At 46.7% G+C, this 22,500-nt stretch overlaps 1 protein-coding gene across 4 annotated transcripts in view; it reads left to right on the top strand.

Annotated features, from left to right (window-relative positions):
- Positions 1–12,025, top strand: part of LOC134465600 (zinc finger protein 521) — a 133,144-nt gene extending 121,119 nt beyond the window's left edge. For all 4 annotated transcript variants that reach the window (XM_063219354.1, XM_063219353.1, XM_063219352.1 and 1 more), the window contains exon 8: positions 11,608–12,025. In XM_063219354.1, the coding sequence (XP_063075424.1) occupies positions 11,608–11,637 (30 nt within the window). In that variant the 3' untranslated portion in view covers positions 11,638–12,025. The remainder of the gene's footprint in view (positions 1–11,607) is intronic.
- Positions 12,026–22,500: the final 10,475 nt, after the last annotated feature.

The raw sequence follows: 22,500 nt of genomic DNA, 5'->3' as shown, positions 1-22,500 counted from the left end.
GGAGAGAGAGGAGCGAGAGAGAGACAGAGTGGGATAGCAACTATTGAGAGAAGAGAGTATTGAGGGGGAAAGACCAAGAGGCATGGAGAAAGAGAGAGAGAAATGAACTAAGAGAGGGAGACTGAATAAGAGAAAGATAGAGAGAAAGAGAGAGAGAAAGCAAAAGCGAGAGCGAGAGTGAGAGAGGAGTGAGTAAATGTGTTTTGTTGCCGGGACTGGCATGCCGAAGCCCCACAGACCCCATCTCCCTCCCAGTGACAGCCAGAGATCCTCCCTCCCGCCGTCTAATTAGAGGATGTAGCCCAGGGCTCGCGGCCCAGGAAGACCCATCCCCCTCGTACGATCGCTCCCTAAAGAAAGCATTTAATTGGGTTCCTAAGTCCTAGCCTTCATTTTTCCGTGTGAAAGGCATCTGTGTAGACATCACCTCAGAATTTAGCTCTCGTTTTTTTTTTTTCGTTTTCTTTTTTTTTTTGTCTTTGGGGGTAATAATATCAGAATCCCTGCTTGTCTGAATGCTTCTCTTTTTTTCTGTGATGTCTCTCTCTTTCTCTCCCTCTGCCTTTCCCTCTGTCTCTATCCTTCTCCCCTTAATGAGGCCCCATAATAACACAGCAGTTGTGCAGTTGTTTTGCTTCCTCAGTCAAACAGCAGGGTCTCGGCGCAGCGGAGTTTTCGAGGAGCATTCGCTTTGCCACTTCGACAGTGTAATGAGTGTCATTTGGAGCAACAAAGCCGCTAAAGGATGGTTGTTTTGCCTCTGTAGTCGTACTTCAAAACCCTCGCCTCTATCAGGTGTGCGGTGTAGTGGTGTAGTGTTAGCCAGCCCCTTGCTCCGGCACCTAGCAAAATCATAAGGTGTTTTGTACCACGGCACTTTGGAGAATGTCATCGTTTGCCAGCACATGTGTACGAAAGTGTAGGTGTTTTGAGTGAGGAAGAAAGAAAGTAAGTAAGAAAGAAAGAAAGCGAGGAAAAAACTATATTAATGACATTATCAAGGACTGCAAGCCTGTTAGCTGTGGCAGGATTATAAATGCCTCTATTATCTATTTATTACAGTACCGTGAAAATTAAAGCTTTTGTATGGCACAAGCATGCGCCATATGCACCCACAGACACTAATACACACACACACACACACACACGCACTCTTTTTTTTCCACACAGAAATAAGCACTCGCACATCGGCACATGCGTGCATAGAGACACACACGTAAACCCCACCCTAACCCCAGAATAATATGTCCAAGTGTCCCCAGACACCACACTTCAAACGAGATGGTCCGTTTCCAAGGATACTGAGTTGGTTGTGGCAAAACAGAGGATGAGGTCGGATCTCCCCACGGCCTGATAAGTGTTGACGGTGGAGAATGCCAGCTGCTTATGTGATTCGCACGTTTATTTATTTATTTATTTCTATTTTATTGGGCTAAAACCGGACAGCAGTCATTTCTCGGGGCACGCGGCCAAATCAGACCCGGCCGGCTGGCCCCCAGGGGGAATGGGCCGGTGTCAGCAAGCCAAGCCGGCCCGTCAGAGTGTCATTAATGTGCATGTATATCACATGGACTAAGTCCACACAAGCCTCCGCCCGCCACCGCCACCACCACCACTACTCGTCCACGCAGAAGCTGCCAGCCCAGGCAAAATCACTGCCACAAATCAGCCGGAAAGCCACTCACGCCTTATTCACAGAAATCAATGCTTGGTCTATACATAGACTTGAAATGCAAGTGGGGTAGAGTGCAGTTGTAGAGTGTGTGTGATGAGGGAGAGGGCCAGGGGAGAGTGGGCTAAAGTCATCCACACTAAGTGGCTGTGCTGGTCTACAGAGCTACTGTATGCCAAGGTGCCAATCCTCTGTTACTGCAAGTGTGACCGTAAACGCCAAGGTGTGCACAGTGCCACCACTGTTTTTTGGTGTAGTCTTACAGCTTGTCCAGAACCAAGTGTAGACTGTCTGACACACTCACACACACACAGACACACACACACACACACACACACACACACACACACACACACACACACACACACACACACACACACACACACACACACACACACACACACACACACACACACACACGCACACACACAGCCACTCTTTCTCACACACACACACACACCACACACACACACAGCCATTGGCTTGTCGATGGTGAAAGCAGTAGCTTCAGCTGTTGTCCATCTCTGCTGCCCATCGGCCTCCACTGCCCTGCTCATAGCCACGGCACGTCATCCGCAGACCCTGGCACACGGCGTGCCTGCCTTGGTACTGTATGGGGCATCACTGAAACTCCCGATGCCCGGGTGTTTGTGGTGTGTGCGCGCGCGCACACAAACACACAGACACACACACGCTGCTGGGCTGCAGCTGTGATTTCCTTTGTCTGTCTGCTCTGGTGTGCTGTGGCGTGTGCTCTGCTGTGCTCTGTTCGGCTCAGCTTTGCTAGGCTCTACTGTGCCGGGCTGTACTCTACTCGGTGCGGTGCGGTGCGGTGCAGTGCTGCTATGCCTTAATTAAAACCCTGACTGATGAGTCGGAGAGCGCAGTGGCAGTCTCTGTGGCTTCGCCCCGCTCCCCGGGAGCCAAGGCATGCCTCAACTCCACTCACACTCTGCGCACACAGACACACACGCACACATATTCAAACGTGCACGCACGCACACATGCACGCACGCACACACGCACGCACTCACAATATTCACACATTCAGGCACACTCACACACACACACTTATACGCACATGCACACACAGACAGGCGCACGCAGACATAGGCACACATGCACACATGCACACACTCTCTGTCTCTGTCTGTCTGTTTGTCTGTCTGTCTGTCTGCCTGTCTGTTTCTCTCTCTCTCTCTCTCTCTCTCTCTCTCTCTCTCTCTCTCTCTCTCTCTCTCTCTCTCTCTCTCTCTCTCTCTCTCTCTGTCACACACACTCTCTGTCACACACAAACACACACACACACACACACCCAACTCACGACAGAAGGCTCACACGCACGCATGGCTGTTTACATGCTATTAACACACAGGGCGCCTCAGTAAGTGTAAAATGGCGTCTTCTCAGCCACTTGTGATTTAGTGAGACGGAGGGAAAAGAGGAAAAGATGGAGGGATCGCTTAATATGACGAAAGACAGTTTCTCAACTGATGCTTTCCCTTGCCTGTTTGCACTGTAAATATTGGATGAGAATGCCTTCACAGGCTTCACACACCCACATTGAAAGGGAAGAGAGAAATAAATAACACAACACACCAATAAAATGATGTAGCGGTGTCATCAGCAAATTTGCAATTTGCTACCAGATTCAAAAATATAACGAAATACTGTATATTAATAAATCAACCGGGTAGTTCAGCTGACTCTGTTTGTATTTAAATTCTCCCCTTCGTTTTTATTTCACCTCATTTACACCGCCTGTGCCTGTGCCTGTGCCTGTGCCTGTGCCTGTGCCTGTGCCTGTGCCTGTGCCTGTGCCTGCGTCCCATTGGGCTCCATTGTAGTTCCATTATCTCCGAAAGGCAGCGCACAGTATCCTGCCCGGTGATTGGGTGGTGGTGTGACGCGGAGGTGAGGCCAGTTTGAAAGTAAGAGGGTGTAATGTAGGTGGAGGATGAAGTCAGGCTCATTGCGCGGGGCTGATAACCGGTTGGGGTTAGGCAGCCAGGGCGGCCCTCATTACAGGGAAGCTTGCAGCGGGGACCTTTCGCCCGGCTGTGCGAGCGCTGGGGCCTCCCCCATCCCTCATGCATCGCCGCCTCTCCTCTCACCTCCTCCCAGCGTTCCCCCTGGAGGGCGTCTGAAAGCCCTGTGCTCTCTCTCTCTCTTTTTCTCTTTCTTTTTCTCTCTCTTTCTTTCTTTCTTTCTTTCTCTCTATCACTTTTTTTTTCTCTCTTCTTTTTCTCTCCTGGTTGCTCCCCGCCCTGGTGCTTTGAAGACAGCAGAGACCTCTCACAGTCACACTGTAACATGAGATACTCTTAGTGTACTAGTGAAGAACAGAGGTTCTCTCTCTCTCTCTCTCTCTCTCTCTCTCTCTCTCTCTCTCTCTCTCTCTCTCTCTCTCTCTCTCTCTCTCTCTCTCTCTCTCTCTCTGAGTCTCTTCTTTATTTTTGGTTACAGTGGCATTGGTTTCAGAGCTAGCTGGTGCTACAGGCTGTCCTTTGTCAGTCGTGTGGACGACACAGTGTGATCTTACACAAAAGAACTTGATGCCACCGTCTGGTCTGGAAGGGTAGGAAGGAGAAAGATGATTAAAATATATCCGGGTCTTATAATAATTATATATATAATTAGGTTCATATCACGGGCCAGCTAGTGTAGTCCTTGAGCCTGGTTGTGGGAAATGGGCAGAGGGATTCGACAGAGAATTGTACGGTACATATCATCCTCACAAAGGCAGACGTAGGAGTCACAAAGACCTGGCCTTAGAAAACACGCAAGTGATCTTTATCACACCAGCGGAGTGGTACTTTCATTTCGATTTTGCCCCTTGTGTTCTTATTTTCCCTGAATGTCCGTTCCCCCCCCCCCCCTGTCTTTTCGTTCCCTCCTGTCTGCTGGGGTTTGTCATTACTTGGGCTGCAAAGATATTGTATCAAATCGAGAAATAGCAATACTCAGAGTCATGATACTGTATCGCGGTACAAGAAGGCTGTATCTTGATACGTCCCTTAAAAGTTCTGTTACTGTTAAGTCCAGAAAACAACCACATGATATGACGTGATGATGCTTCCAAGCTTCAAATCGTTTTTAATATTAAACTCTTTTTTAACAAAATCGTGGGATGTATCAAACCTTGGGCCAAAAATCGTGATACGGACGGAATCGTGAGTTGAGTGTATCGTTACAGGCCTAGTGATTGCGCACAGCATTATACGTGTAACTGTGCCAAGCTGTCGAATCGGAAAGGCCAGGGTGAGTAAGCGCTGCGATGCAACAACAATGACCAAAAAAACAAATAAACATTAAGTTGTTATGAGCTGCTCCGGAACAGAGAGACAACACAGCACTTCTCGTGGCCTAGAAACCGCCCGCCGATTCTATCGCCGGCAAATATCGATAGGCGCCGGAGAAATGGGCAGTGACAAAAAGAGTGATTTGGTAATAAATCAGCCCAGCCTACCTGCACGCGTGCACCCTCCGTCCTTCCCCCTCCACCCTCCGCCCTTCCCCTGCCCCCTCTTCCCCTCTTCCCCTCTTTCCCCCCATCCCTGCACCTCTTCTCCCCCTGCAGCATCCCTCGCCCACCGCGCCCTGGCTGGGGTATTTGTTGCACATTGTGTTGACTCTCCTTATGTGTGTTGCACCTGTTTGCATGGAGCATACAGGACCCCTGCTAGGCTTTGCCCCACTCCTCCGCCTCAACCCTTTGGGCTTTTAGTATGCTCCACTGTCTGTCTGTGTGTGTTTGTATGTGTGTGTGTGTGTGTGTGTGTGTGGTTTTTGTATGCGCATATGTGAGTGTGTGTTTGAAAGAGAGATATCTTATGTGTTGCGTGTGTATGTGTTTATGCATAAAAGTGCAAGTGTGTGTGTTTGTGTGTGTGTGTCAGTATGCATATGTGTTGTTGTCAGCGTGTGTGTGTTGGTGGGATGTGTTAAGGTGGGGGGTGGAAGGGTGGGTGAGGGGGGGTCAGCATGCGTTTGTTGCAATCTGATGTAATAAGATGAAAGCCGAGGGGTAAATGTGGCAAAGCGCCAACAGAAGCAGAAGAAGAAGCGCCCCCCTGCAAGTAAGTAGTAGGGGGGGTAGAGCGGGTGAGGGGGTGGAGGTGTGGGGGGGGGGGGGGGGGGGGGGAACCAGGTGGAGGGATGGTGCGAGTAGAGTTGTGTATGATCTGAAGGGGGTGGGTCTGGAAGATGGTGATGTTGGTAGGGGGTGCGGAGTGGTGCGGGGTGGGTAGGGTGGTGGTTTTCTATTGATCATAGCAAACCTTAATTCAGTGGAGAAATCGACTGCTAAGCTTTACCTGGCCCCCGCACCTCTTCTCAGCGTGTCTACGCGGCGAGCTAGTGGTGGGGCGGCAAAGCGAGCAAGAGGAAGGCAGATGAAAGGAGGGGGCACGCTGGGAAGGCGCGGCCGGGAACGTGGGTTCTTTGACCGGGTCAGGAGGAGCGGGCAGGCGTTCGCCCAAACGACCTGGCGAGAAGCCGCCTGCGTGCAACACGAGGAGCAGCGCGCGCCGTGCGGAGATGGATCGGCTCATCACTCGGAGGCGGTGACAGCCATCCGTCTTCGCCAGACTGCCTGACAAACAGCGAGAAGGAAAGAGGAGTTGGGTAAAGGGGAGGAGGAGGGAGGGTGATTAGGGGGGGGGGCGGCTGGTAAGACACAGTTGGGGATGGGAGTGTGGGAGGGGAGGGAGGGAGGGGTCGCTCGGTTGGGGGAATGAGTGCCAAGACCATGAAGTCTGGAGAGGGGAGGTGGAGGGGTGGAGGAGGGGGAGAGGAGGGGGTGAGGAGGAATAGCGAGAGGAGGAGTGGGCGGGGGGGGGTGAGGAAGGGAAGAGAGGGGAGGAGGAGGGATGGAGGAGGGGGTGAGGAAGGGAAGAGAGGGGAGGAGGAGGGATGGAGGAGGGGGTGAGGAAGGGAAGAGAGGGGAGGAGGAGGAGGGGATCCAGCCCGGCCCTTGATGTGAGAACATCTGGAGTCGGTTTGCTCTCCTTTTGCCAGTGGGGTGCCACCAAACATACAGGTGGGCACGGAGCAGAAGGTGTGGCGGCGCTGAGAATCCGCAAAGACGCCAGTCAGCAGCGCGCCCTAACGGGGGAGCCCGGCTCTGTAGACACACACACGCACACACACACACACACGTACACACACACACACACACACACAAACACACACACACACACGCACACACACACACACACGCACACACACACCGCCATATTGTCTGTTTGTACAACTGTGGAAAAACATCTCGCATCACATCGCATCGCATCATCACCCAGTATTTATTTTCCACCACTTGTCTCTCCACCCAAAAAGTTGTTTGGGAGTATTGAAGTTCACTGACACATGATGTGAATGTATGCAGTATATATACTGTACATATGATACCAGAAAGGGAGGATGAGTGAATGTGATAACAACCCTGATCCCTCCCTTCATTCCACAGATTAATGTCATTTTTTTTTTCTTCTCCCTGCATTGTCCCCCAAATGTCTGTGTTTTCAATATAATCATCCCTTTTCAATTTGCCAATTTAGTTAACAAAATCAAGTGTGGAGACATCCGTGGGTGGATGTAAGATTATGCACGTCTGGCTTTCGGGACGGCGTGTTGACACTGGCAGCCTTTTGATAATGAGATCATGAAGTAACACTGATCGAATGATAAAAGGGAACGCATTATATTATAGCGACTATAATGTGCTTAATGGAGACACGGGAAGCTCTGGGTGTTACGCCACCTACAGGATGGAACTCAGTCTGTCAATGAGAGACAGTGACAAAAGCCCTGTATTTTTCTTCCTCTTCTTCTTTCTTTTCCATTCCGTTCCTTTCCCCACCTATTTTTTTCCCTTTTCACTTTCCTTCTTTTCCTCCATTCTGTTTTTTTTCCTTCGCTTCCTTTCTCTCCATCTCTCACTCCATCCCTGTCTTCCTTCCCTCAGCTTCCATTGGTTTGGCTGGTGGTGGAGTCGTTTAACACTGTCCTTGAGAACGCCTTGAGTGAGAAAACTCCTCACATGTTTAAGGGAAAAGGTAGACTGCAGTTTGTGTCAGCCAGGGCCCGGCTTCTCCCCGGGGCCTTTATTTTCCCCTCTAATAGCTGTTACGAGCCCTACATTCATATCCAAGGAGTCACATTCCTTTGGGGTGCCTCCACACACAGAGAGACACACAGGCACGCGTGTGTGTGCGTGCGCAGACACACACACACACACACACACACACACACACACACACACACACACACACACACACACACACACACACACACACACACACACACACACACACACACACACACACACACACACACACACACACACACAGCCAGAGACACACTCTCTGTCTTTCTTTCCCTCCCTCTCCCTCCCTCACTCTCCCTCTCCCTCACACACACACACATTCACACACGCGGACACACACACACACACACACACACAGACACAGACACAGACACAGACACATACTCACTTTGCGGCGCTCCGTGTCAATATCCTGCCATTTGAAGTCACGTACTGCAGGGGCCGGTGGGAGCCTCGGTGGAGCCAGGCTGACGGGTAATGGCCCGCATTCATTAATAAGGTTGCCGCGCTCCTGTCCCTCCTCGCCGATGCCACGGATGTCTTCACCAGAAAGGAGGGGGTGTCTCCCCAAGGGAGAATCCCCCTCCATCCCCTTCCCTCTCTTTCTCTTTCTCTTTCTCTTTCTCTCTCTCTCTCTCTCTCTCTCTCTCTCTCTCTCTCTCTCTCTCTCTCTCTCTCTCTCTCTCTCTCTCTCTCTCTCTCTCTCTCTCTCTCTTTCTCTTTTCCCCTAGCCAGCCAGCCTCCCAACCCTACCATTACTGCCACCAATCCCCACAACCACACACACACACACACACACACACACACACACACACACACACACACACACACACACACACACACACACACACACACACACACACACACACACACACACACAGGGGGAAGGCGAGAGAAAGAAAGGGAGACAGATAGAGAGAGAAAGAGACTTCATCCCTGCTCCCTCCCTCACTCACTTAGAGGAGCTCCATCTTCGGCAGCACTGATCGGATTTAAAAGGATGGAGCCGCTACCCAGCGCTTTTACGGCACAGGTGCCCGTCTAACCAGCGATGCCTGCTCAGGCCAGGGGAGGGAGGGCCTGTCACTACAGCACAGCTGAACACACACACACACACCCACACACACATACCCACACACCCACACACCATGACCACCACACCACACACAACCCCCCCCCACACACACACACACACACACACACACACACCATGACCACCACACCACACACCACACCCCCATTCAGTCTAGATGAGATCGGCCATAGCCCTACCTGTCGGTCAGTAATCCTGCACCTGAGGCAGGGGCTGATGGGTGTTTAAACTCTCTACTGGGTGGGACAGAAGGGCAGCTCAGGTCCCCTGAACAGTGGTGGCTCTTGTTTTTTTTGGGGTAATGGAACAATGGGGAGCAATTAGGAATTGACGACAAGATTTTCTTAATGAGGATGTGGAGGTGATGGTGGGTGGAGGACAATGTGGAATGTTCCTTTGTTGGATGATTCTTTTTGGCAACACTTTTTATTTTAATGGTTCACTATTACAGTGGATCTACCACATTAGGTACAGTGTAATAGTGTAACAATATTTAATACTATGTAATACCAGTGTAACATCATGTACCAATTTTGTACTTACACTTAGGTTTAGAGTTAGGTACATGGTATTACACTGGTATTACATGTTATTAAATATTGTTACACTGGTTATTACACTGTACCTAATGTGGTAGATCTACTGTAATAGTGAACCATTACAATAAAGTGTTACCGATTTTCTTAATGAGGATGTGGATGTGATGGTGGGTGGAAGACAATGTTGAATGTTCACTTGTTGGATGATTTTTTTTTTGTAAGTGCACACATGGGTATGAAACAGTTTGGTCACAGGTATTTAAGTTTTTGTGTAAAGGAGAGAAAGAGACAAAGAGATGCTGTAGTCAGACACACAAAGAGAAAGCAAGCAAGCAAGCATGAATACTTAAGAGACTGCACATGTCTGTGTCACAAGTTCACAAGTTTGTGAACACACACACACACACACACATGCAGAAGCGCACAAGCACACATGCATGCGTGCGTGAAGGTTGTCTGAGGTGGCCGCGAGCGTGGCTGTCCATCCGGGCGGGCCCCCCCATGCCATGCCGGTCGTCTACAGTACGTGAGGGGCTCCACTCTGAGGGATGGGGGCTGGGCTGGGCCAATGACAGGTGTGCTTAGTCCATGCCAGTTTCCAGAGTCCAAGGCCATGTTTTTAGCGGAGCGCGGCAAGTGGGGCATGTAGTTTGCATTAAAGGGATTAGCAGTCACTTCAAAAGATGACCTGGATTCTGCCCACCGGGGACACCAGTTACACACCCCCTGGTCCACGCTCCCCTTTAAAGAACCTCACTCTGGCTCTCTTCCTCTGCCACTGCCATACTCATCATCACTGTGTGTGTGTGTGTGTGTGTGTGTGTGTGTGTGTGTGTGTGTGTGTGTGTGTGTGTGTGTGTGTGTGTGTGTGTGTGTGTGTGTATGTGTCGTGTGGGTGTGTGTGCGTGTGTATGGGGGGAGGTGTGTGTGCGTGTGCGTGTGCGTGTGCGTGTGCGTGTGCGTGTGCGTGTGTGTGTGTGTGTGTGTGTGTGTGTGTGTGTGCGTGCGTGTGTCTTTGTGCGTGTGTTTATGTGTGTGTATAAGAAAGAAAGGGAGGGGGAGAGAGAGAGAGAGAGAGGAGTAGACAGGTGTATAAGCCCCTTGAGAATGGTGTGCGTGGGAGCGTTTTATACCTGTGATGTCTTCTCCAAGGCCTCTGCATATTTTAGATGAAAATTCAAGTCAGACTTCAGACATTTTGGGCTTTTTTCATCACATTAAGATTGAAATGAGTCAGATTTATTCAAACAGGGTTTTGCTAAACATAATTTCCTTATATAGTGGGAATAGGTTTTTTTCCAGTTTGCTGTAATGCAGAAATAATAAATAAGAATATTGGAGGAGCGCATCTGAGAATTGATGGCGTCACACACACACACACACACACACACACACACACACACACACACACACACACACACACACACACACACACACACACACACACACACACACACACACACACACACACACACACAAACGATAGATCAGGGACAAAGAAAAAGTCTCAAGTACTTAAAAAATAGTCACACCGTTCATTTTTTTTCCTGTTGTATTTATGGCTAAATCCATTAACCCAGTTCAACAGACACAGTCATTTCCAATAATTGATACACCTGAGCTCCTGTCATTTCTCCCATCTGGGTGGGAAAAATAGCCAGCCCCACTCTCTTTAACCCTGCCTAACTTCTAAGTATGCCCGCAAGCCCTCGTCTGACAGGCCATGATGGGAATGCTCACATTGCTCTCGTTTTTTTGGGTTGCATTTGTTCCAAACGGTTGTCATGGCCACAGTCATTGATTAGAGAAGGGTGTATTGCTGCAGATTGAGACGTCGCTGGCTGTCAGCGGTGGTGTATCCACATGCACGCCCGGCGACTGAACTGCGCCCGATCCCGGCCAGCACAACAGCCTATTGATCGCAATGCAAATTTGACACCTTCCCCCTGGTTAATTGGATGTTGAAAATGGAAATAAAGGAATTTGACACGTCGCACAGTAGCTCTGCTTCTTTGGAGGGTTGAGGTTTTTTTCTTGTGTTATTTTGAAATCCTAGATGTCAAAGTATATTTTAAAAACGTACAACATGAATGTGATTTTTTTTAATTTTTTTTATTTTTTTATAAAGTATCAGTGCCAAAGCAAATAATTAACACCCCTCCCTCTCCCCCTCCCTGTGTTTGTTTGTCTCTTTCAGAACCATACACTGAGCCAACACAGCAGCTAACCAGGTGCTGATGCGCCCTCGGCCAACGCCACAATCACAGAGAACTCCACAGGAGGACAATGACGATGATCCGTGTGGTTCTGTCCTTATTTTTTTTGCACTGAACTCCAGTTTCAGTAACAGATTGTTTTTTCACAATGGTGAAGGAAAAAAAACTAATGAACACAAATGGGGTGGGAGGGGGTAAAAAAAAAAGATAAATGACCCAAGGTCTTTGTGAATTGTAATGTTCAGCAACTGGCTAACCTGTAAATAATGTTCTTCATGTGTTGCTATTCTTAAGCTATAAAGCAGTCTTGCATTTGCCAGTGTAAAAAAAAGTATTTGTTACCTACAAAAAAATAAAACAAACAATACATGGCCATTGAAATAAAGTGTATGAAACCGATGTCTTGGACCAGTGGTAACGGACACAGTTATGTATTTAGGGACAGCAGTCGACAGCAGCCCACTCCAAGCTTGCCTCGGAACTTGAAGAGATACAGTAGGAATGCTCGATCACCAGCAAACTGAAAGCCTGCCATTTTGTGAGTCCCACTTCACAGACACCTCAGTTTACAGGGCAAGCTGGGACGCATGGATCCTGGATCCTGGATCAAGTGGCGCGCTCTGTCATTGTACAGAAAACAAAACAGAACAGCGTTCTGATATATGCAAACCAAGTGACCCAGTGTCGAGTGGGGAGGGGGGTGGTGGTTGGGGAGAAGGGGGGTAGGGGCATCATGTTGTTTTGGGAGACAAAAAAAGTCCCTGTGAATCCTCTGAAGCAGTTTCCACTATAGCATGACAGACATGTCTGCTTCTCAGAACGAAACCTGTATATTTTCTGTTATTAATGTTTACTGTTTGACCGAGTCTGGATTGTCTGGAAGTTTCCTTTCATCTTTGTTATATCAGTATATCATAAAAGGGGTGGGATGGAGTGGGTTTGGGATATGGGTGGGTTAGATGGGGTGGGTTTGGGGTAAGGTGGCGTTTTGGTGGGATGATGCGCTCTTTTCTGTTCAGCCGTTCTCAAGGGGAGAGTCACAGGGACCTGTTTCACTGCTCTCCTACCTTGAAGCAGCCCCCTACCTTTGACTTATGTTGTGTGCCGATACCCTGCGTCATAGAGGCAGGTGGCAGAGGCAGTGTTCTATAATCTGTACAGTATCCCCCCACCCCCTCTCTCCTCTCTAAACCAGCCCCTTCAAAACACCCATATGTTCCCTTCTATTCCCGTTTTTTGCATTCGTTGAACCTGAGATGCACTTTTGTATGAAAATTTCATGCTTGGACGTTCTTGTTGGGAAAAAAAATGTCATTATTACTGTCTCGAAAGAAGACTTCTACCACCTCAACTGAAAGACTCTGGTGAAACAAAATGTATCATGAACTGAAACCTCTGGAGTTGATGATAAAAAATGTAATGTATATGAACTGAGATCTGAATTTGGCAGACCTCCTTTTTTGTGTTGCACATGTGATGAAAATATTAAAACTGTATGATGAAATGTCTTCACGGTCCCAAGACTCATTCTTGTGTGTGCTTGTGCGTGCATATGTGTACACACAACTGTGTGTGCGTGCGTGTGTTTGAAGAAGCAAGAGAGACAGAGAGCAAAAACTTGCAGGCAGGGTATACTGAGGACGAGAGAAAAGGAGAGAAGTTGAAAGTGACTGTAGACATTAATATCTAACACTTGGGGGCAGAGATATGCTTGTCTGAGCTTTTATATCGGGATACATATTTATTACAGAGCATGGCAGTAAACCTCCAGTAACAACCTTAAATGGTATCAACATACATTTTCGCTCTAAAATAACCACCCAAAGACCCCACCGAAGCTGAATTAGCTAGATAATAGAGTGACTATCAGCAGCTCATAAAAGAATTATGACATTCAAGGACACATCAAACATTATGCAAATATGCATTGTGTAATTGTTGAAATCGCTCCCACTTTCATCCCAAAACCACTCCCCAAAGCCCCCTCCCCGATGTGCATCGGTGTGACTGGATGTAATTGAGCTTCATATTTGTGAGCTGGGAAAGAGTCAATTGCCCCCCCTCATACCACAGTTCACCAGTAGCACGAACTAGCCTCTAAAAATGAGTCCACTCTCTCTGTTCTGAACCACACTGGTCCTGTGGTTGTAAGATATTAAATAATCTATTATAAAAGAAAATCAAATATGAATACAATTTTTGCCTTTAGAATGAAGTCACCTAATACAGGGAATTGGGCTGAGATGAAAGGGAAGCCAAAACCTTGAAAATGCCATCACACAGTACACGACCCTAGCACTATACAATTACTGCAGGGAAAATATTTCCCAATTACAGCTAGCTACAGAGTTTCTTTTACTTCCTTAACATGAAAAGAAATAGCTCTCTTCCATTACTACCCGAAATGTTTTTAACAGGTTTCCTTTGAGAGTAGCAATACATGGTTTTGTGATTGAAGAATTTCAGCATAACACTCACACACAAAAGAGGTCAATGCGGTCAGTGTGTCACACATAATGATCGTCTGTGTCCACACCTCATGAGGCTAACTAAGGCGGATTTATTCGAAAATAAAGACAAGAGGCAAGCTCACATGCGGGTACCGGTTTAAAGTATGTAAACACTTAGTGTATGTGTTGTGGTGTAAGTGTCAGGTACAATATATACAGTGTACCTAAGTACATAATATTACATGTCGATACAATAAAGACACCTTAGTTACAATCAAGGGCTACCCAGGTAAATATGCATCTTGAACTAAGTCAACAAATGAATAGAATCATGCTTTTTGTGATTTCTGTCAACCAAGCACGATGTTGTTTACTGTATATGCCTGCAGGTGACTATAATGTGGTGTATAATAACTACAAATAAATATGGACTTGATTATACATCATAATGATGTCACAGTTTTAATTTCAGTACTCAAATCTATTCATTCCTACATGTGATGTACACACCCTCTGTCAAAGATTGTGCTGGAACTATTGGGTTGCCTGAGAGATCCAGGACATTTACCTTTTTTTCAGTCCATTTAGTAGTCTGCAGTAGTTTCTGCCTCCTATATTCCCTCAATGAATGAACAGTTGAAATGTAAAATAACATACCATTTCACAAAATTTGGCATAATAAAACAAACTGAATAACTGCATAGATGCAGCCAATATGGTGATGTGTGGTGTCAAAAACATGGCCTTACCTTACCAGCAGTGCCTAGAACAGACGGTCATTTCAAATGGCTTACTCTGGATGTGGTTATGTTGGACAAACCTTATGTGAGGTCATTTGCAAAACGACACAGTGCAAATTATACATTTGCAAAGACTTTGCATCAAAAGTTCAACGATATTCATTTTGGTTCCGTGCTCATTGCGCATTGTTGACAGGGACAATCTGTTGTAAATTTAGCTGTGGAGCATACATACGCATAAATACAGCAGCAACAACAGTGTGGGTACAAATCAGAAATGGTACAATCCATCCATCCCATTCTAACCATTAGACAGAATGGGAGCTTGGCAGCTCGGCAACGACGCAGAGAGCATCTCCCACTGCCAGACGCTTTTAATAAGTTTCAAGGGCATTTGAACCAGTCCAGAAACGCTGCATTGCCAGGGCTGGCCTGGCCCAGACCATCCATTACATTAAATCGGGTGGTGGCCTCATGCTCATATTTGTGATTTAATTAAATTTGCTCGCAAAAGGCATCGTGGAACCAACCACAGCCTCTATCTACACCCCCCCCCCCCCCACACACAGGCACGCGCGCACACACACACACACACACACACACGTGCGCACGTACACACGCACACGCACACCCACACACACACACGCACGCACACACACACAACCAACGCCACCCACCAGCTATCCCCACCACTACCCCTTCTCTCTGTCTCTGCCAGGCTTGCCAGTGCAGTGCGAAATGTACATGGACCGACATAAAGTGTGCTTTTTGTACGCCACCCAAGAATGCGAATGTGAATTTGTTGGGCAGGTGGGGGTGGGATGGTGATACACACACGGTGGTAGCTCTCTCTTGTGTGTGTGTGTGTGTGTGTGTGTGTGTGTGTGTGTGTGTGTGTGTGTGTGTGTGTGTGTGTGTGTGTGTGTGTGTGTGTGTGTGTGTGTGTGTGTGTGTGTGTGTGTGTGTGTGTGTGTGTGTGTGTGTGTGTGTGTGTGTGTGTGTGTGCGCGCGTGTGTGTGTGTGTGTTGGAGGGGAGGAGGGAAAGTGGGAAAGTAGGATGGGGGGACGGGGGGGTGTTCTTTGGCATGGCTGCTCTCAGGGGTGTGTTTAAAGTGTTATAATTACACACCCCCTCCGTCCGTCTCTGACAGCTTGAGCCTGACCGCACGGCTCGCACAAAGGTGTCTTTGCCGTGGCTAATCCCCGGCGGTGCCGTAACGCCCCCTGCGCTCGCCCGTCCGCGTGCACTCATAAATACAGGGGCTCTCAGTTGTTCCGTTTGCCGTGACGGCTCTTTTCTAAACACGAGCAAAGGGCTGCACTTGGAGGTCTGGCGGTCTCGCTTTGCTCAACAATACCTGTGTGCAAGTGTGGTGAGCGAGATTCTCCCCGTAATAAAGAGGAAAAGGAGGAACTATGCCGAAAACTGTAACTTCCTGCTGCTGCCGCCCCTGTTTTCGTGATTGTTATGATCAGAACCTATTCATTAATCACACTATGTGCTTGAAAATCATTTGTAATTACTTTTTTTTTTGTTTTAAAGTAAATACCTTTCTTTCCCCAGCATGGACCCCTTAGATGGATAGCTGATTTTTAGGGCTCATAATGCAGTTGCGTATAAATGAAAACCACTGGGCCCCTGCAGGCTCTGTCTGGAGCACAGACCGCTGCGGGTGCTCAATCCGCTCAAGTGCTCTCAACCTTTCGATTCAGGGGCCCTAAATACAGCATTTATTTTATGTTCACCTGAACTCAAGCAAATAATAAACTCCTTCAGCCCCAGACTCCTCTAACCAGATTTTTTTTTCTCTCACTAAATGTACTTTGTCCCTCAGTATTGTTCTGCTCTTGCTGTTGCACTTTTTTTTTCTCGTCGCTCCTTATTTATTTTTTTCTCCCCATCTCGCTGGAGGATTTGGTTTTGTGAAATCTCACCACAATTCGGTTGAGTGTTCCTTCCACTGAAGGGACCTGAGAGACCTCTTATGGCATTCAATATGTGCACTGAGGCATGGGATCCAGATCCATTTGGCCAGAGCGTCCACGGGGACTGTCTGGGGTAACCCAATATCTCACACCACTGGTCCCAAGGTGGGCGCCATCTTTTAGGCCAATGGCAGTGGGCCCATACTGCTCCCCTCTCTCCTCTCTCTATAAAATGGCGGCCTCTCTCTCTCTGCCGCACTCTCTCTGTAAATGTGTCAGAGTGGAAATATTATGAGCTGCTGTGCTGTCTGCCCCATGCCCAGAGACTACATGTTGTGGTACTGCAGCATTTTATAATAAGAAACAGATACTGGTGTTATGCGATAGTAGTTTGAAAGACAGAGACAAGAAAAGACAAAAAGATGTGTCTTTCGCTTTTCAGTAAATTCGATGATTGATGGGACTGATTGTGACCTTGAATTCCTCTGTTCAGGTCACGTACAATTTAATTTGAATAGCAGAAGTGTGTATAAAAAAACCTTCCATGCATGGTCAACAACATTGAGGTGGTTCGATTAAAAACAAAGTCATGTGCAACTAGATGAACTAACACTCGAGAATGCAGCATGTGTGCATGTGTTATATTTAAGTGCGTTGGAACTTCTTCAAGCCGACACAAAGACAAACAGTCTCAGTGTGTATACAAAAAACCCATGCATGATCAACAACGTTGAGGTGGTCAGATTGAAAACCGAGTCATGTGCAGCAACTTGATAAATAAGCTAACACTCGAGAACGCAGCATGTGTGCATGTGTTATATTTAAGTGCGTTGGAACGTCTTCAAGCCGACACAAAGACAAAACGTCTCAGGTGATAATTGGTGGAAAGAAAAAGTGCCGAGCTGTGAATACTGCCTTCAGGTCTTGGAGGAGTTTCAGAGAAACCTGGCAACGGTGCCGCATACAGTACATCCACCCCCACACTTTACTTTACCAGCAAATACACAAGATAACAAACACACAGCACGCATCCCCAATACAGAAGTTGGACGTGAGCTCCACTTGTGTTCACCAGGTTTTCACCCACTTCTGCATGCATGTTCCTCTCCTTCTAGGCCTATAATGTGTATCACCTGGCGGCACTAATAAGCACCTAACAATGCACACGGTACTGTAGCTGTGTTTCTAGCCCCCTTTCTCTTTGCAGCTACAGTATGTCTAAGTTAGACAAAAAAACACTCAACTCCCTCTCTAACCACCCCCCTCTCTCTCCCCCCCCCATCCCTACTCTCGCCCCACAAATGCACACCACACCCAATCCACCGCACCCCATTCAAACACACCACACCCAATCCCACCACCCTGTCACCCCCCCCCCCCACACACACACACACCCACACACACACCCCCAAACCCCTCCATCTCTACCCCCACCTCCTACCCCCCCACACCCCACCAGTCATTGCCTGGATCCACCAGAGACAGAAGCAGAGCAGGAGCACAGGAGGGATAGATTTCTCTCCCTCTCCAAACTGAATTAAATAGTAAGCAATGAATTTGCAATCTCTTTGGGGTAGAAACCAACTCTCCTGCCTCCACGAAGCTCTGTGTGTTCACATGACAAAATGAGGACAAAGGAGAGTGATGGGAGCCCTGACAGCCCATGGCTCATGCAATAAATATAACAGCGTGCTAATGTGAGTGGAATGTCGTTCACGTTTTTGACTGAAAAAATACCTGTCTGAAATCATGCCAACGGATATTATCACATGACAAGCCCAGCCGTTTCATCTCCGAGACAAATAATTAGCCATGAAGAGCAGGGTGTTCTTACAATTAAGGGCCGTAATTTCATATAGGCATGTGGAAGCCACTCGCCGCGCTAATTGTCGCATATGCATGTATCACACATATAGGGAAAATGTAACCAGTTAGGATAAAAGCAGGGCTGGACTGGGGGAGAAGTAGGGCAAGGGCACTTTTGGCTTAAAGGGGCCCCTCATAATTAAAGTTATAGAACTGACTTACCGGTGGGCCCTGCACCCTCGTGGGCCCCTATTTTCAGAAATGCAAATAAACCATTTCTGAAAATAGGGGCTCACAAGAGTGCAGGGCCCATCGGGAAATGCCCGCTATGCCAGATGACTATTCCAGCCCTGGATAAAAGCATGTAATGTATATGCCCCCTTTCCCCTCATGCCAGGAGATGATAGAACCATGTACTTCAGAGTCACAAAATCACTGGTGCATGAAGCGATCTGAGGTGATTCATTAGCAAATTGAAATGTCATGCATTGTTATCTCTTGCAGTAAGATATGTCACTTCTTCCCCTTTTTAAAAGAGACCTTTTTGGTGCTAATGTCGTGCATTACATTCACAACAAGAATTACTCGGGAGTTAATGGTATGCTAATAGAATGTATAAATGATTAGGGCTCATGGCGCCGGTCGGTGGTTAACAATGCATGCCATCTCTACCACAACCTTAAGTCCACAGTGGTTATACTACCTGATTAAAATTTGAACTGGTCAGTTCATATCGAGGGGTGAAATGGGTCTTCCTGAATAATGATCAGTGACCTGTGTGCACCAAATTGAATGTTTCACAGTGTAGGCATTCAGTGGGAAGAAATAGATGGAAACATGAATAATCACAGACGCTGTATTAGGATTTTTTTTCTCTCTGACTAATACAGGTGATATCACACCTTTTAGCCAAGAGCGTGCGTTCCAGACACGTATGTGTCAGTAACGTGCAAAAGTATGCAGAAGTTAAAAAGTTTTAAATAAAAGCTCATTTCATCATCACCATAGCACGTAGCCTTCATCTGCATATCCACTTACATTTTGACTGCAGTGAAAAGTGTTGCTCTTATTTTACTGTGATCTGTCTCTTTTTATGCAATATAATTTGGAATGTTATTCATTGAAATTAGTTTTATTATGTTTGTATGAACAAATACAGCCTTAATAATCTCCAAAAGACAAAAAACGAAATAAGATTTTACAGTGCACAGTGCCAGATGTCAATATTTTTAGGCATATAAAAGTCTGAAAGTAATGTTGACACAGCATCAACTGTAGGAGCTACGCTAACATGTAATAGAGTAGAGAGTAGAGTAGAGTAGAGTACTTTTATTGATCCCGAAGGAAATTAAGGTGTCTGTCAGCTTACATAAATACACAAATCCAAACGTACACAAAGAACTTATACACATAAATGCACATTACAGTAAAAGTATATCGCCTCACACACTCTCTCTCTCCCTCCCTCCCTCCTACCCTCTCCCCCTCTCTCACACACACACACACATATCCTCTCTCTCTCTCTCTCACCCCCCCCCCCCCCCCCACACACACACACACACACACACACACATTGTCACACACACATTGTCACTAATAAGCTATATAATGTGTAATGACAGTTCTCATCAATGTTTTTCTGAGTTTCACTTGTTTTAATTTCCATTCTATTGAAAGTTACTCAAAAAGAGTTATGCATACAAACATTGTTTGGCCTGGATTTGTGGCAAGATTTATTGGTACCTGTTTTTTTACGTGTCTGAAGAGCAAAACTTGGATAGAAGCTGTTATTGAAGGACATGGCATTTCCAAACATGTTACTCTCATTGCAGGAGGATATTTTAGACTAGCCTGCATCAGCCTTTTCCTCTTTCTTTGCTTGTTTGTTTGTTTGTTTTTCATTTTCATTCCTGTTTACCTGTGCAGATGACTGTGTTTGAGACAGTAAGATATGAAATACAAGCAGGACATTTCAATAAAAGGAGCACAACCCAGGTTCTGCTACCTGTACTTTTAAACGTGGCACTAGGCCTATCGCCATGTTCACCACTTGATGGCCTCCAAAATGTGATCCTTTCATGGTGATTATAGAGTAACAGCACACAATATTTAGTGCAATTTTTAGCACCTGTTCAAATGGTCATAGGTGTGCACAGATAGGGACGAGGTGGTGCTAAAGCCCTTCTGGACAAAAAATGCAACTTCACAAACTTCTACAAAATGTGTACTTCATCTCTATCTTGAGGATTTTCATATTTCTTGCAGAAAGGGGAAGTAGAAAGGAAGGGAGACTAGAAAGACCATCTGCCCAAACTGTTTGCCCTTTGACTCCTCTTACTCTCCACTTGAGCCCGTCGTTTTCCAAACTAAATCTTTCATGTGGTTTAACTTTAGAGATCCAGGAAACCGTTTGTCTCAAGTTAAACCAGAACTTCCTCATGGCATGAAACCGCTCACAGCTACAGAGTTTCTCATCCTTGAATCTTCTAAAAAGTTCATTTTACCCCTGACAGCTAGAGGAATGCCATTCGCATGGGTGTAGGCTACCTTGGATCCCTTATAGCTCTTAGCATTTTTTGTTTCAGTGAAGTCATCCACAGTGTTTACCTGTTTTAACCTGTCTGAGTTGTCTAGTGAAACAGATATAGATAGATCTAACAATTACTTATCCGTTTTGATTAATTCAATCCTCCTTGGTGACAAACTGCAGTCAGGTTTGTCATTAGCTTCTTAGCGTCTTGTTGTGTGGGTAATGATTTGAATCAATCATCCACAGGATAGCTTTCCGCAATTGCGCTTAGTCCCTCTGGAGGGACATTACTTGTATTATCTTGGGTGGTCTTTCTGGCAATTGCTTGGGGACGAAACTGCTCCAAATAAGTGCACATGGGGAATGTACGTAGAGGGGACTAACATCCATAAAGGAAGTCGGTATCACCTTTGTTGACCTTGATGGGACTAGCCTGTATGTTAGTCATCACTGTCACTAGTCTTTACTAAATCGTGTCAACTCTCTTGTCGAGAGCATTAGAAACTGAGGCCATGTTCATTAATTTACTGCGGAGTTCCGATCGGCTTTTTAACACCCAAACTAAACAAGGTGTTATGCTGACAGGCTAATGTTCTCCCATGTTCATCAGCAGCCAAGATTCCCTCACATTTGTGGTATTAATGTCAATGTTAACGCGATAGTCCATTTCAGGTAACAAGACATTTTGAATGCCAGCATCCTTGTTATATTACCATGGAAGAGTACCTCTATTGTACCATTGATGACTACCTACGAGTCATTACCTGTGACTAGTTTCCAGTCTGAGAAAAAATTACTTAATTTCTTCATGACAACGATTGAGGTCAACAGACTTCAAGACTGAAATTTGAGGACTTTTATGATCTAATATATATGATACAGACAAATATGACCCTTAATTAAGGTTAAAAACTCAAACCAGAGGAATGTCTGCCTGGCATCAGTGACAGTTGTAGTGTGTGTGATGATATCTGATTGGTCCACAGAAGCCAGCCTATCAAAACTTTTATTATGTCCCTTTTGTACCAAATGAAATATCCACATGTATAAGAGAATTGAAAGAAACCTCATTGGTATGTTAACCGCGAGTCACAAACATGCAAGTAAGTCAGAAGTGCAGACAGGGCCAGAGTGTTATTGCAGTGGGACTTTTTCTTTATTTTAATTTTGTTTCTGTTTGTTTTTTCCCTTATCGATTCGACAGTGCTAGGTAATCGCTTTGCTGCCTAATGCCAGTTTGTCATTTTCCTTTCCCCCTGTCTATTGGCGAGGCAGGAAATGCTTCATAATGGAGTCTCCTGGGAGCCATGCTCCTCTCTCTCTCTCTCTCTCTCTCTCTCTCCTCCACTCACTCTCCCCGTCTCCCTCATTCCCTCACTCCCTCACTGTCTCTCCCAGCCCGCTGCCTCGCCCCTCTCTTGC

Source organism: Engraulis encrasicolus, chromosome 16, assembly GCF_034702125.1.
Source record: "Engraulis encrasicolus isolate BLACKSEA-1 chromosome 16, IST_EnEncr_1.0, whole genome shotgun sequence".
In the NCBI taxonomy this organism is placed as follows: Eukaryota; Metazoa; Chordata; class Actinopteri; order Clupeiformes; family Engraulidae; genus Engraulis; species Engraulis encrasicolus.
Note: the sequence above shows the minus strand (reverse complement) of the source record. Positions and strands in the feature narration are given on the sequence as shown.